At 38.8% G+C, this 13172-nt stretch overlaps 1 protein-coding gene across 1 annotated transcript; it reads left to right on the forward strand.

Moving 5' to 3' along the window:
* Positions 1 to 220: 220 nt before the first annotated feature.
* LOC104079680 (integrin alpha-4-like) lies at positions 221 to 12390 on the forward strand (the record flags this gene model as incomplete). The annotated part of the gene is made up of 11 exons (XM_009581791.1): positions 221 to 335; positions 474 to 580; positions 679 to 808; positions 2625 to 2692; positions 3385 to 3514; positions 7016 to 7101; positions 7438 to 7497; positions 7590 to 7727; positions 8739 to 8850; positions 11832 to 11926; positions 12300 to 12390. Coding segments are annotated over exons 1-11 (1132 nt in total), but the record flags the coding sequence as incomplete, so codon positions are not given.
* Positions 12391 to 13172: the final 782 nt, after the last annotated feature.

The following is a 13172-nucleotide window of genomic DNA, read 5'->3' on the forward strand; positions in this document are numbered from 1 at the left end:
TACACCCTTTATTTGATAGCTGTTGGCAGTAGAGATCATTTTAAGGTCTGCTACCAATAGATGTGTAGTTGGAGAGATGCTTGCTTTAGGCTAGAGTTTAGGTAGCACTCATGGGTATTACTTGTGTTTCTTATGAACTTTTAGGCTGAAGAACACTTGCAAAGCCAGCCCTTCATCTGATTGAGTGTAATGTCACTTTCTATCTTTAATTTCAATAAGGATGGAGAAGCCAATCCTCACTGCCAACCTATCGTGTTCAGAATCGGTACGCTCCCTGTGGCTACATGCAGTCGTACCTTTGTTCAAGAAGGAAGTGGAAAGTCTACGTGGTCTATGTAAGACAGAGAGAGAGGTCAGGTCCACCAAACCTGAGTTACTGCAATCTAACTGTAGGGTTCTTGGGTGCTCCTGTTACCCACCATGTGGACCTTCAGCTTGTCCCCCTGTTCAGAGCATTGGTCTTTGTGTTTTAGGCAACCCCAATGGAGAGCGCTGTGGGAATGCTTGTTTGGAAGAGTGTGATAACCAGTGGCTGGGTGTCAGCTTATCGAGGCAGCCAAAAGAAAATGGATCTATCGTTGTATGTATTAACCGCTGGAGCTGCGTGTCTGTTTGTCAGACTGCCTTCACCTTTCTTATGCTTCTGTGTCAAATGCCATGTTTGTTTTTTATCCATAGGCTTGTGGACATAGATGGAAAAATGTCTTTTACATAAAAAATGAACACAAACTCCCATACGGTATTTGTTTTGCCGTCTCTTCTGATTTTCGAACTGAACTGAGCAGAAGAATATGCCCATGCTATATAGGTAAGCAGAATGCTTGGGTCCTTTGGTAGGGAAGGGTAAGATACGTAATTGCATGGTGCGGAGTTTGTGAAGAGCCTGTGTTGCCCTGAGGAGGCTTTCTGCAGCCAAAGATTTGAAGACTGAGTGTTGATGATACAAGCCCAATTTATGATGTAAATTTGTTAGCAAGTTGTTTATCACTTCAAAGAAAAGCTACTTTCAACAGGCAAAAAATTAGTTTAAATAGGACATCAGAATACTTGCTCCTTGGACTGCATCACTGAAGGATATGTGCTTCTCAAAAATAGGCCAGTAGAGGACATCCTTCCTTCCTTTACTCTGTCATTTGCTTGCTGTGTTCAGGAGAGTGCCTCACAGCCAGAGCAGCAGTAATACCTGCAAGCGATTGTTGCCGTCCGCCCCTTAGCCTTTGATAAAAAGCTGCTGTAGTTCCACGACACAATGTGTGTGTCCCTGTTCCTTACTTGCCTCCTGCCAAGGCCGCTGCTGTGGTATGAGACCTTCAGTGGTCCTTCCGCAGAGGGCTGGAGCAGAATAAGGGTCAAGACTTGAAGCTATCAAACAAGTCCATCCCTGCCTTCCCTTTCATACTTCCCTCCCAGCCAGGAGAATGATCTCGTGACCCTGCCCCTTGCCAATGCAAGGAAGAGCCGGTGGTCTGGCCTTTCTGTGCAGACCGATAGAGTAACGCATCAAATATGCCGCTGCTGGCTTCGGAGACTGTTACGAGCATTGGTGAAATCATGCTTTTATCTTCAGTGACTTTTTGAATGAACAAATCTATGGATGAGATGAAGGGAACTCTGATGGGAGGCAGTTAGCAAAGAAAAGCAGGAAAACAGAGGTGGGAGAGTTGGATGTAAAGACAACTGCTAAGGATGGTAGATACCAATATGTCTAAGATAGCCATAACACAAGCCCTTCAGAGCACTAGTGGAGCATCAGGGCAACTCCTAGCTAGAAATGTAAGCCTGTCAATCATAGAATCATAGAATCATTAAGGTTGGAAAAGACCTCTAAGATCATCAAGTCCAACCGTTAACCCAACACCACCATGCCCACTAAACCGTGTCCCTAAGCGTCTCATCTACACGTCTTTTAAATACTTCCAGGGATGGTGACTCTACCACTTCCCTGGGCAGCCTGTTCCAAGGCCTGACCACTCTTGCAGTAAAGAAGTTTTTCCTAATGTCCAATCTAAACCTTCCCTGGCGCAACTTGAGGCCATTTCCTCTCGTCCTATCGCTCGTTACTTGGGAGAAGAGACCGACCCCCACCTCGCTACAACCTCCTTTCAGGTAGTTGTAGAGCGCGATGAGGTCTCCCCTCAGCCTCCTTTTCTCCAGGCTAAACAGCCCCAGTTCCCTCAGCTGCTCCTCATAAGACTTGTGCTCCAGGCCCTTCACCAGCTTCGTTGCCCTTCTCTGGACACGTTCCAGCACCTGAATTATACGGAGTGGAAGAGAAGAGTTAAGCTTATCTAGCTTTGCTGCTCAAACTATTTGTGCTATTTCATTCATGGAACAATTTAAAAAGAAACCTAGAGCCTTTAAAGTCACAAGATTAGAAAGGAAGCTGTGATCAAGTGATACATAATGCTTTGAGTTTGTTACAATACTAATTGTAGTAATTACAATACTATTGAAGCTAAAGACTACACAGTGGAAACCAGTGTTTTTAGTTTTATTACAGAACTGAAAACCAGCATTGTTTTGTTTTGTCTTTTTAACTTGTCTCAACTTCTGTTGAAGACCTGGTAACAAATTGTGAAACTGCATGCTTCTCATCCTTTTTAATATTTCTTGCTCATTCCCAGATCATGTGCGAAAGTTTGGAGAAAACCATGGGTCGTGCCAGGCTGGAATGTCTAGTTTTTACATTGAGGTGTGTATTAAAGATACCAAACTTTCTCTCTCTCTCTCTCTCTCCCCTCCCCCTCCACTTACATATACGTATACATACATAAAAGTGTATATGTAAATGCAAACATTAACACTGTCTTTTTTTGTGGGAGGGAAAAAACAGACTTTTCCCATTTCTTTTTAATTGAATCTTGATAAGACTTGCATGATAATTCCCGACTAATACTTTTACTTTTTATTCCCAAGAATACTTTTACACCTTACTAAATCCAAAATTACTTTTCATCTGGAAAAAAGAGCATGAATGTAACAGAATATGAAGTTTTATTATTCTCTTTAAAGTAATCTGTTTGATGTAACATTAAGACTAATGACGCTTACCTTCTTGCTTTATAGAGTAGTATTCTGTATTATTTAATTTCCATTTCACCCTGAGATTATGATTTCTAAAAAACTCTTTTGAGGAGAGAATATCCTGTTTGTTACTCACTTTTAAATTGTTCAGAGCTCAAAGTTTTTAATAACCATATTTTTACGAAGTCTGAAAAATGCTGGATGTGATCTAGTGGTAATCCCGCAGTACTGAGCCAGATGCATTTCAGTAGCATTTCATTGAGTTCACAGGAGATCTAAAGAAAAGTATTTGACTTGTTTTGCTTATCTTCATGAATATTTATATATGAATAACATGGCTTTGTTTTATTTTTCTTTCAGGACTTAATTATAATGGGAGCCCCTGGATCATTTTATTGGACTGGTTCTGTTTTTGTATACAATACAACTGCAAATACAATCCATGCTTATACAGATTCAAATAACCAAGTGAAATTTGGCAGTTATCTAGGTACCTAATAATATTTAATACTTTGCAAAAATACAAGTCAAAGAATTAGCTAAATAGCTGATCTTGAAGTGAGTGCACAGTGTTTATCAGTGCTTTCTTTATTAATCCCAGAAGTGACAATTCTAAAGATGTGTTCTGATTTTGTTAAGTATTATTTAATTATAAGGCTTCGCCTCTGTTCTTTTTACATGGAAGCTTCTTAAACATTGGATTTCTGTTTTTACCATCTCTCCACTTGAGTTTCTATCATTTCTTGATTTAGAAGGTAGAGATATGCTTCTGGTTAGTAATGGTTTGCACTTCACTGTTAAGTCTGAAATGCTACCAAGGGCTTTCATAGCAAAAGACATAATGATTTCACATATAACAGAAATTTGAAAAGTTGGTTACAATGAAAGCTGCAAGAAAACAAGTTGTAATTGCATTGTCAATAAGGGGAAGTATGCTATGATCTTGAGAGACAGACTTGCCTCCAATCATGATTTTTTTTTTTTTTTTTTTTTATTCCAACCGTATCTTGATGTGGATACATGGGAAGGTAAACCTTATCTACGAATGTCTGCAAAGAAAGCCATGAAGCTCCTACTCATGTATCTATATCCAGCTAAATAATTAGCTGGATTTAGTGCTAGAATTTGTAGGGGTTTATGCCAGAACCATCAGCAGCTTCAGTTTTCTCACTACACACTAAGAAAAGTTCGTCTGTCCTTCCTGAATTCCTGAGCAAGAATATTTTTGCCTGTGACCATTTGGTTTTGCATTTTCCCATTCATAGATCCAGTTCACATGGATAAACATTTCCTGTTTCTGATTCCACTCTTTTGACAATAGGAAGCAGGCATACGTTATGAAATACAAAGTGGCCAACACTTCAGAGTTCAGTACTGAGCCTTGCAAAGGCTGGAGTTGGGCTCTGCAGGAAAGTCAAGCAAAAGAAATGCTGGGTGGTAAAAGGTGATCAGATGCCCAGATCACTATGGTTAACCAGTAACGTTTCTAACCTTTCATAGGACAAATGAAAAACTTCAGAGAATGCTTGCTCCAGCTTTCCAGTAATAATCAGCAGAAAAAGTATTGCACCTATCTGGGGAAAAAAGCTCATTCCAGATTTCTGCTCCTACAAGTATAAGAGTGAGAATTTCTGTAGCGAGTGAGTCAAGTCATTGATAGCCAAAAGCCAGATATAGGCCAACGGGTAAAAGCTTGCGCAAGGACTGTGCTGGGGAGGACGCAGGGAAAGCCTTCCCGCACATGTGTGGTCTCTCCTAGTTCCTTTGGCCATCCAGGACCTGAGATCTGCTGGAGTTTGCTTCACAAACACTTCTCCAGTGACCAGCACGCTAGCTTGGCAGAGCCATGTCTTCTCTAAACTTGCCCTTTCTGCAGGAAAGTGAAGAAAGGGACCATTGGCTCATCTGTGTGTCTCTACAGTAGCAACTGTGATAAACCTTAAATTTTGCATTGTTCCATGCTACTTAAACCTCCACTTCATTCCCTCATAATAATACATAATATGGTTGAAAGAATGTGAAGGTACCTTCCTTCCCCTCCCTCAGCTTCTGTTCTGTCCCATCTTTGGCATTGTTTAAGGCCAAAATCTACTTAGGGTTAATTCTGTAACCAAAGATTTTTTTTTTTTTTTTAAGACCGAGTTTGCCTCTCCCTTAAATGATGAACAAAAATATCCTTACCAAGTGGTGGAAGTATATTGAGACCAGAGTGTAATTCAAGCACATGACTAGACATAATTGTCTGCTTACACTATCCTTCTTCTGGCAGGGACTGAGAAGTTGGCTTCTTTATTTACATTTTTCATTAAACTGTCAAAGAGTAATAGTTAGCAAATTAGAGTTTGGAGGAAGAGTGTGCAAAAGTATTGTAACATTTTCCATAAGTTGGAAGAAATAAAAGGTGTGTAAGTACCAGACAATTAAAAGAAAGAAGAAAGTTAGAAGAAGAAGCTGATAATACATAATGTTTAGTAGTATTTCCTTGACTACTTCAGAGTATCTTGGAGATTAATAACTGACTTCTTTAAAAGGAATTAGATAAGTCAGTCTTTCATCAGCTGATCCTGATGAAAGAGTAACCTTAGGCACTTAACAAACTGCCTTAAAGAAATCACAAAGTAATAGATAGTTTCTTTTAGGAATCTGAGAACAGCAAATTATATTTAAGAAAACTGAACTGAAAAACTGTAGTGACGGTAAAGAGGATAGAATTTCAGGGGCTGGAAATAAAATTTCATTTGACTATGCCTTTAAATTTAAAGGGTCAATTATGTGATCACCCCAGCCAAATATTTTAATACCACAGTAAAAATGAGGACTATCTCATTACTATACTTTATTTTAGTGTGTTTAGCTCTTTGGGGTTTTGTTGGGTTTTTTTTAAAAAAAAAAAAGTTCATTAGAATTACCAATGTTTACACTTCAGCAAAACCAAAATAACTAAAAAATAAAGGTCAGAGGAGGTAAATTAAGGTTCATCCACTTAAGCTTAATTTTTTGTTGAATAAATAAAAACTAGGTGTTGACCTTTAAATGATGAATTGCCTTGTGCACCTCTTTTAGCTTAAAATATGAAAAGAAAAAGCTGGCTTAATGAGAACTTGAATTCTAGACGGTTGTCTTCACAGATGAAAGATTTAAGGCTCATTCTCATCTGATCCAAGATGATTTTTCCATTTTCTCTGTATGCTGCGAAAATCAACAGTCATTCAGTAAATGCAAGAGTAGCAGAATATGTTAACTGTCTTCCCTGTTTCAATTTCACCATAATGTATTTTGGAAGGAGTAAGGATGACTTGTGTAGCTGCAGATTAAGGTGTTAGCCTTCAGTTTGCAATTCTGTGGCTGGGCGTCTGCACCAAAATATGGTCCTGTTTGTTCAGAGCTGTCTCCCCATACAGAAATACTTTGTTACGTAGATTCATTTACAAAAGCTGATGCAATGTTTTCTTACTACATAATCAAGCTTTTGCTCCAATTTGTTCCTGACATTTTCGTATGTGTATATCCACGATGCTCTATGTGTGTGTGTGTGTATATGTGCAGGTGCATATAAGTAGCACTACATTTCATTTTTCTGCAGTCCAGTTACAACAATAGTCAAAGAGTAACAATTGAATCAAGTGTTTCCACATTGCACTGTATGGACATTTGATCGTTTTTATTTGTGTTACAATATGGAACAATTGTAGAATATGCATTAACAGAAGGTGTTTGCAGTTGCTTTTAAAGTATGGCAGATAATTGAGATCCTGGGAAGAAATGAGTGTTTCTGACACTTGTTTCTGCTTGCTGGAACTTACTGTTTGTATTGACCTTTTGCTTATATTTCAAAAATTTTCTTTTCTGTTTTCATTGCTAACTTGCATGAGGTCTGAATGTCAGACTCTCAGTGATTTGTGGTGTTGACAGCTTTTATACGTCATGCTCCCATTTTTTTTTTTCTTTATATAGCACTTACAGTATTGAATAGTGCATTTCTAATTTACAGGATATTCTGTTGGAGCTGGGCATTTTCTGACATCAGCCAGTACAGAAGTAATTGGAGGGGCTCCCCAACAGGAACAGACTGGTAAAGTAAGAGATTGTCTATACTACTGGTTTGAAAAATATACCCCCACATTCCCACCCATGATTTTCCAATTTAGATTAACGTATTAAAGACAAGTATGAGATATATATGATTTCTTATGGGGAGAAAAGTCAAAGAAGGAATGAGGGAAGATAGTCTGGATAACATTGCTGTGAACTATGATGATAAAGAAAGGTACAGATAGGAAATAGTAAATAGCTGTACCTTGTGATACTGTGTGTTGCTTTCCTGATTCTCTAGCACATGCTGTAGAGAAAGCACAGGAAAGTATTTCAGATTACTGTTTGCTCAACTCCACTTACATTTTCTTTTCTTTTTAGGCATACATTTTTAGCATTGAGAAGCAACTCAATATTCTATTTGAACTAAGGGGTAAAAAGGTAAATCTTTCATACTACTTTTCTGCACCTTAGAAGTTCTAGCATGTCTTCATCAAAATTCAGAAATAATGTGATTTCTTGTTTGCACACAGCTTGGTTCTTACTTTGGAGCTGCAGTTTGTGCTGTGGACCTGAATTCAGATGGCCTCTCAGACTTGCTAGTTGGTGCTCCAATGCAAAGTACCATCAGAGAAGAAGGAAGAGTTTATGTCTATATCAATTCAGGTTCTGTAAGTATTTTCTCTTAAAAACACATGGTAACACAGTTATTCTAGTATAACAAGCCTCTCTCGTATCATACAGTATTTCAGGCTATAGGAAAAACAACTTTAGAACCGCGATGACAATCCCAGCAGGACTGTGTGGCACACCTGCAAAGGCTACCTGTATAAACTGTAATGCGTTGTTACTTACGCTAGTGTTAGAACTGAGGACAGACTGGTTTTGTTTCATAGTAACTTCAGGTGGTGACAGCCTGCCACTACAGCCTGTTTGCAAGCTCTCCTCCATTACCATGCTTACCACTGAACTGGCATGTGAAAAGCAACTTATTTAGCACTTCAAAAACAAACAAGGAATGAAAAATTTACATGCAGTTAGTGGTACAATTCAGGAAAGAGACTGGTAGCCCTCAGTTTGGCAAATAAAGTAACTGGACAGATCATGCATAAGAATTAGCTTCTTTTTATTCTTTTTAAGGAATAGAAGTGAAAGCATAATCACTATTTTTTGTGTGCTTTTGAATTTGTCTGGCTTTGTAAATTTTGTCTTCGTATCTTACTTCCCTTCCTTCCTCTCCACTAATACATATTTGTTCTCTTATGCTTGTAATTAACATTTTGTGAACATGTTTTCCTCACAGAGAACTAAGTCACTCCAGGATACCTACAAGTAACTAGGGCACACACGATAGCTTTGAAGCAGCTACTGTTGACTACCTTTTTAGCAAACACAGTTTTCACAGAGCAGTAAGCCCCTGTATTCTGATACAAGCTTGCTGCTGTTTACAGGTGTTTGCTATGGGAACACATTGCTGTTTTCTTTCTTAAAGAACAACTTCCCTATTCTTTATTATTATTATACTAAATACTGTTAAGTATCTTTGCTAATGCTCGCTTCTGCACCAAGGAATTCAATAGGATTATATATTGGCATCCAAGGCAGTTTTAACATTTTGAGTAATATTCCAGATCACCTGGAAGACGCTTTGTTAATGTGCTATCGACTCTGATTTCCTTCAGGAGGCAAAGATGGTGGAACTGAACGTTGAGCTCAGCGGGAGTGACTCATATGCAGCCAGGTTTGGAGAGTCCATAGCCAATCTAGGAGACATTGATAATGATGGTTTTGAAGGTAAGCATATTAAAAAAAAAAAAAAACAACCCTTGGGGTTTAATTCTCTCTGAGCAGTGGACTGTCACAATAAACAGGAGGTTTATGGAAGTCTGAGAAGACTTTCAGTTGGTGACCTGACCTTTCTTTTCTGGGCCACTGATTTGAAATATAGCTGTTTCACAGTCATTGATGTGTAATATCAAGAGATGAGGTTCTGTCGCTTTAATAAATGTATGAGCATAAGGTGATAACACAGTCTGTAACTTTGGGTGCTGGACCTCAAGTGGAATCCCTAATCCTGTTTTAGACATCTGAGACAATGGCTGGGGAACAATTTGGCAATTTTTTAAAATCATAAGTAAAAATTACACATTTAGTCAAGATCTGCTTCTGTGTCACCAATACGAAGTACTAAACACATGGGGATAGGGAAAACAACCTGCAGGTTAGGAGACTATTGTGGGACTACTTCCCACGCAAACCCTCAGATGACTCATGAATTGCCTAGCATGGGCTCCCAGTGGGGCTAGGATGGAGAACACAGGGGAGGACTTTGATGGCCATGCCTTGATAGCGAATTCAAAATGTTAATGAGGCTCCTGTTGTCTATACAGGAGGATCTATTTCAGGGACATAAAGTTAGATGCCTAAACAGAAACTGAGAATATCCTCCCTTCCTTCCCCACCACCCAGGCTGAAACACCATCTGTAAATATGATGAGATATGGGCTGAAATTTCCATTGGTGTTGTTCAGGTGGAACCTGCTCAGAGGGCAGAGAGACTCAGTCTCCAGACTTGGGTCTAACTTCTGTAATAAGCATAAAAGGAATAGACACTGAAAAGAGAATGCCATGTGAAAGTCATAGATAAAAGGTATTTTAGTTAAAGAAATCAGATGAAAGAATGTAAGATGTGTTAAAACATCTAGAATGACTCTCATGGCCTTCTACTTCCCCTCTGCTTCCAGTCAGGCTGCCTAAAATATATTTGCTACAGAAAGCCCCATGGTCTACTGCTCTCAGCTTCTTTCCTTCCAAGACCATTCACTAGCTGTTTAGGTAGCCTGCAAAAACACAGCCGACTGGGAGGCCTCTGGCTAGACTGAAGCCAAGCAGAGGGGACTGGCCCAGTGGCTTCATTCATCTTGTCATGGTTTCAAACAAATAGGAATGGCCAGTATTCCTGTCTGAAAATCTGGCACGTGCTCCCCTCCAGCAGAAGGGCAGGAAAGCAGGCACATGAGGCTGTGTAGGGACAGGATAAAAATACGACAGGCATTTTCTACCGTTCAAAAATTCATAAACAGTTTCAGTTTTTCCATCAAAATTTGGACTGTATGCAGGGAGCTGATATCCTTATCCTGACAGCTTTTTCTGGGCTGTTTCTTTAACAGGTCCACGTCTGTCTTCACGCTTCTGAATTACCCTTTTTATTTACAGTTACCATCCAGAGTTCTCCTTTCACTCTTCCCTTTGTCTTGTATTCTTGGTCCTGTTCCATAACCTGCAAAGCTTGGAATAGTCATTCCCCTCTTATCTGGTCTCCTTTTCCTTAAAGTAGTCTTTTTGTTTTTCCCCCTTTGGTACCTGTTCCTCGAACTCTTGTTAAATTTTGTTTCTTCTGTTTTCCATTACCTTCACAGTTTTATACACAAGTTTCAGGTTTTGCCCCAAAACATTTGCAAACTGCAAAGGAAAACCATATCCAAATGTAAGTCTGGGAAACAGAGAAGTAAAATCAAATTAATAGCAGCATAGCAATGTAGATGTACAACATGGAATATAATGTAAAACGGGCATCCTAAAACTGCAGGGGGAGGCGGAGCAAGCAAGTGGATTGGCTTTTGAAGGGAGCAAAAACATTGAAAAGAAAAAGTGGACGCAACATTGAGAGCATCAGTAGGAAAAGAAATTTTGTAAGAAAAACAGCTGGAAGCAAAATATAAAGAGAAATTGGGTTTTAGAAACCATTTGTCTGTAGTAAGTTATAAAAAAGCACAGCAGACCTAACATCTTCAATGATCTAAACCATCAGTATCGGCCCTGTGAAGATAATGGCATACGTGTTGGTGCAGAATCTGACCTCCTCAAGAACATATGTGTAATTTTAATTAGCACAACTTGGTTGTCCTATTTTCATCTCACCAGTAGAGAGACAGGTGCAGCATACAGTATTTCCGATTTAAAGATAGTTCAGTTTTGCTTATTTGTGAATGAAAGTTCACAATTATGAATGTATATTAGTGAATTTCAAGATGATGTCATTCATCTCCCCCTCCCCTGCCCACCACTTTTTGGTTAGCAGCCTCTGGCCATTTGAAAAGCCATGGGGCTTTTTGGTAAGGGCTGTTGAGAGTGGGTGGGTGGCTGGGTTCGTTGGTTGCTTTGTTTATGTGTCACCACACTCCCCTGGGATTAAATCATCTCAGCATAAAACATACCCCTTGTACAAACCAGCTACCTTCATTTCCTTGTTAAATGCCTGTTCAAGCCTGTTATTAGCTGTTAAGGACATTTCATAGAAAAATAAATGGTTCATTTTGGGCAGCGTAATAAGAGTACTTCTTATGTTTCATTGATTTAATCCATGTGGGAATAGCAGAGTGCAGGAAAATCATCATAATTCCATGAATACAAGGCTTGGCTTTTTTTTTTTTTTTTGCTTTTTTTGTTTTTTGTTTTTTTTTAAAAATACCATGATAATTTTGGCTATTCTCCATGATAACCTCTTAACCGTCAAATTCAGTATTGGTAGGAACAGACTTTTTCTTGAACAAAATGGCTGTATTTGGCCCAAAAACATAGTACTTAAGGCAGAGTCAGATTACTGAGCTGGTCTGTATTGTTTCCGTTTGCTTTATATCTGTCTTCAGCATTTCTTTTGAATTCAGTCAAATAAATCTGGTCTGGCATTGTATGGATCATGATATGGATTTCTTTAACTCTTCCTTGTTCGTGTTTCCTAGTCAACTGATTATTGTTAAATTGTTTTTCCACAGATGTAGCAATTGGGGCTCCACAAGAAGATAATCTAAAAGGGGTTATTTATATATACAATGGCAGGGAAGATGGAATAATGCCATCATTTTCACAGGTACGCTTTTTCAATGAAAAATGATCAATCCAGAAAAACCGTAAGTTTAAATTCAAGAGGGTTTTCCCTTCATTTAATACTTAGACCATCTGAGGTACTGTAAAAGACTTCAGAAATTTTTTGCATAGTCTGATTTCCAGTCATAATATAACCTGTAACAGAAAAATAAATTGTTTTGGAGGCCTCAGAGGGGGTTTATGGGATATAACATTTGCAGTAATTGAGGAATATTACTTTCAGAGGTATACTTTCACAGTAAGCAGGTAACTGCCTTCAGCAGCAGGATGGTTGTGCTAACATTTTTCCTTGGATATTGTAACTCAAAGATTAGCTTTCCGAGAATAATTTTCTCTTCTGTTTTTTTCCTCCTCAGAGAATAGAAGGACATCAAGTCAGTAGTTCTTTAAACATGTTTGGACAATCCATAGCAAGTGGCATTGATGCAGATAACAATGGTTATCAAGGTGAATTAAACAATTTTGTTTATTTTTCATTTTTAAAGAGTGGCGATTCATAGGGAACAATCCTACCGTGCTACTTCTTACTTTTAACAGAAGCAAAATCTGTTATTAAAATGACATGTCACATCTTGCATTTTGGGAAGGAGAAAAAAAAAAAAGAGGCCAAGCAGTCAGTTTTCACGGTCGTCTATTACTTAAGGACTGAGAATGATGTAGTAGTAAGATCATAGTGCACAAGAGGAAGAAAAACGTAATTTTCATTTTTACGGCAGCCGTCTCATCTGCTAATGTCACAGTGAGCTAGTTTGGGCACTGGAAGCACTTCTGTTGTCCAGACTAGTGTGCTAACCTAAAAATCTTACTGGTCTTCACATAGTCTGGATTTTGCCAGGAGTCGCTGAGCTCCATGACTCTCAGTCTGTGTGAAGCATACATTAACGTGAGTCAGGGCTCATGGCATTGGATTAAGACTGTTGTGGAGTTCTTGTGGGCATGACACAGAAGTGCTAATTTGGTGTAAAACAACTTAGCTGGTTCCAAGTATATACTCATTGTTTTGTACATATTGTCAATATATTTTGACATTATGCAGATAAGCATTATATCAGGTCAGGTATTACCTGCCCTGCCCCTTTGGGTGTAAAGGCATAAAGTTACCATGAACTGCATGTTGTATGCTCTATGTCAACAGAAAAGTTACCCAGGTTAATTTGTAATGCTGGGCTAAGAGGTAGTGTACAAGTAGTCTGCTGTCAGGTCACCTGTTGTTTACTGATTTGGAGTCA

Source organism: Fulmarus glacialis, unplaced genomic scaffold (genome assembly GCF_000690835.1).
Source record: "Fulmarus glacialis isolate BGI_N327 unplaced genomic scaffold, ASM69083v1 Scaffold46257, whole genome shotgun sequence".
NCBI lineage: Eukaryota > Metazoa > Chordata > Aves > Procellariiformes > Procellariidae > Fulmarus > Fulmarus glacialis.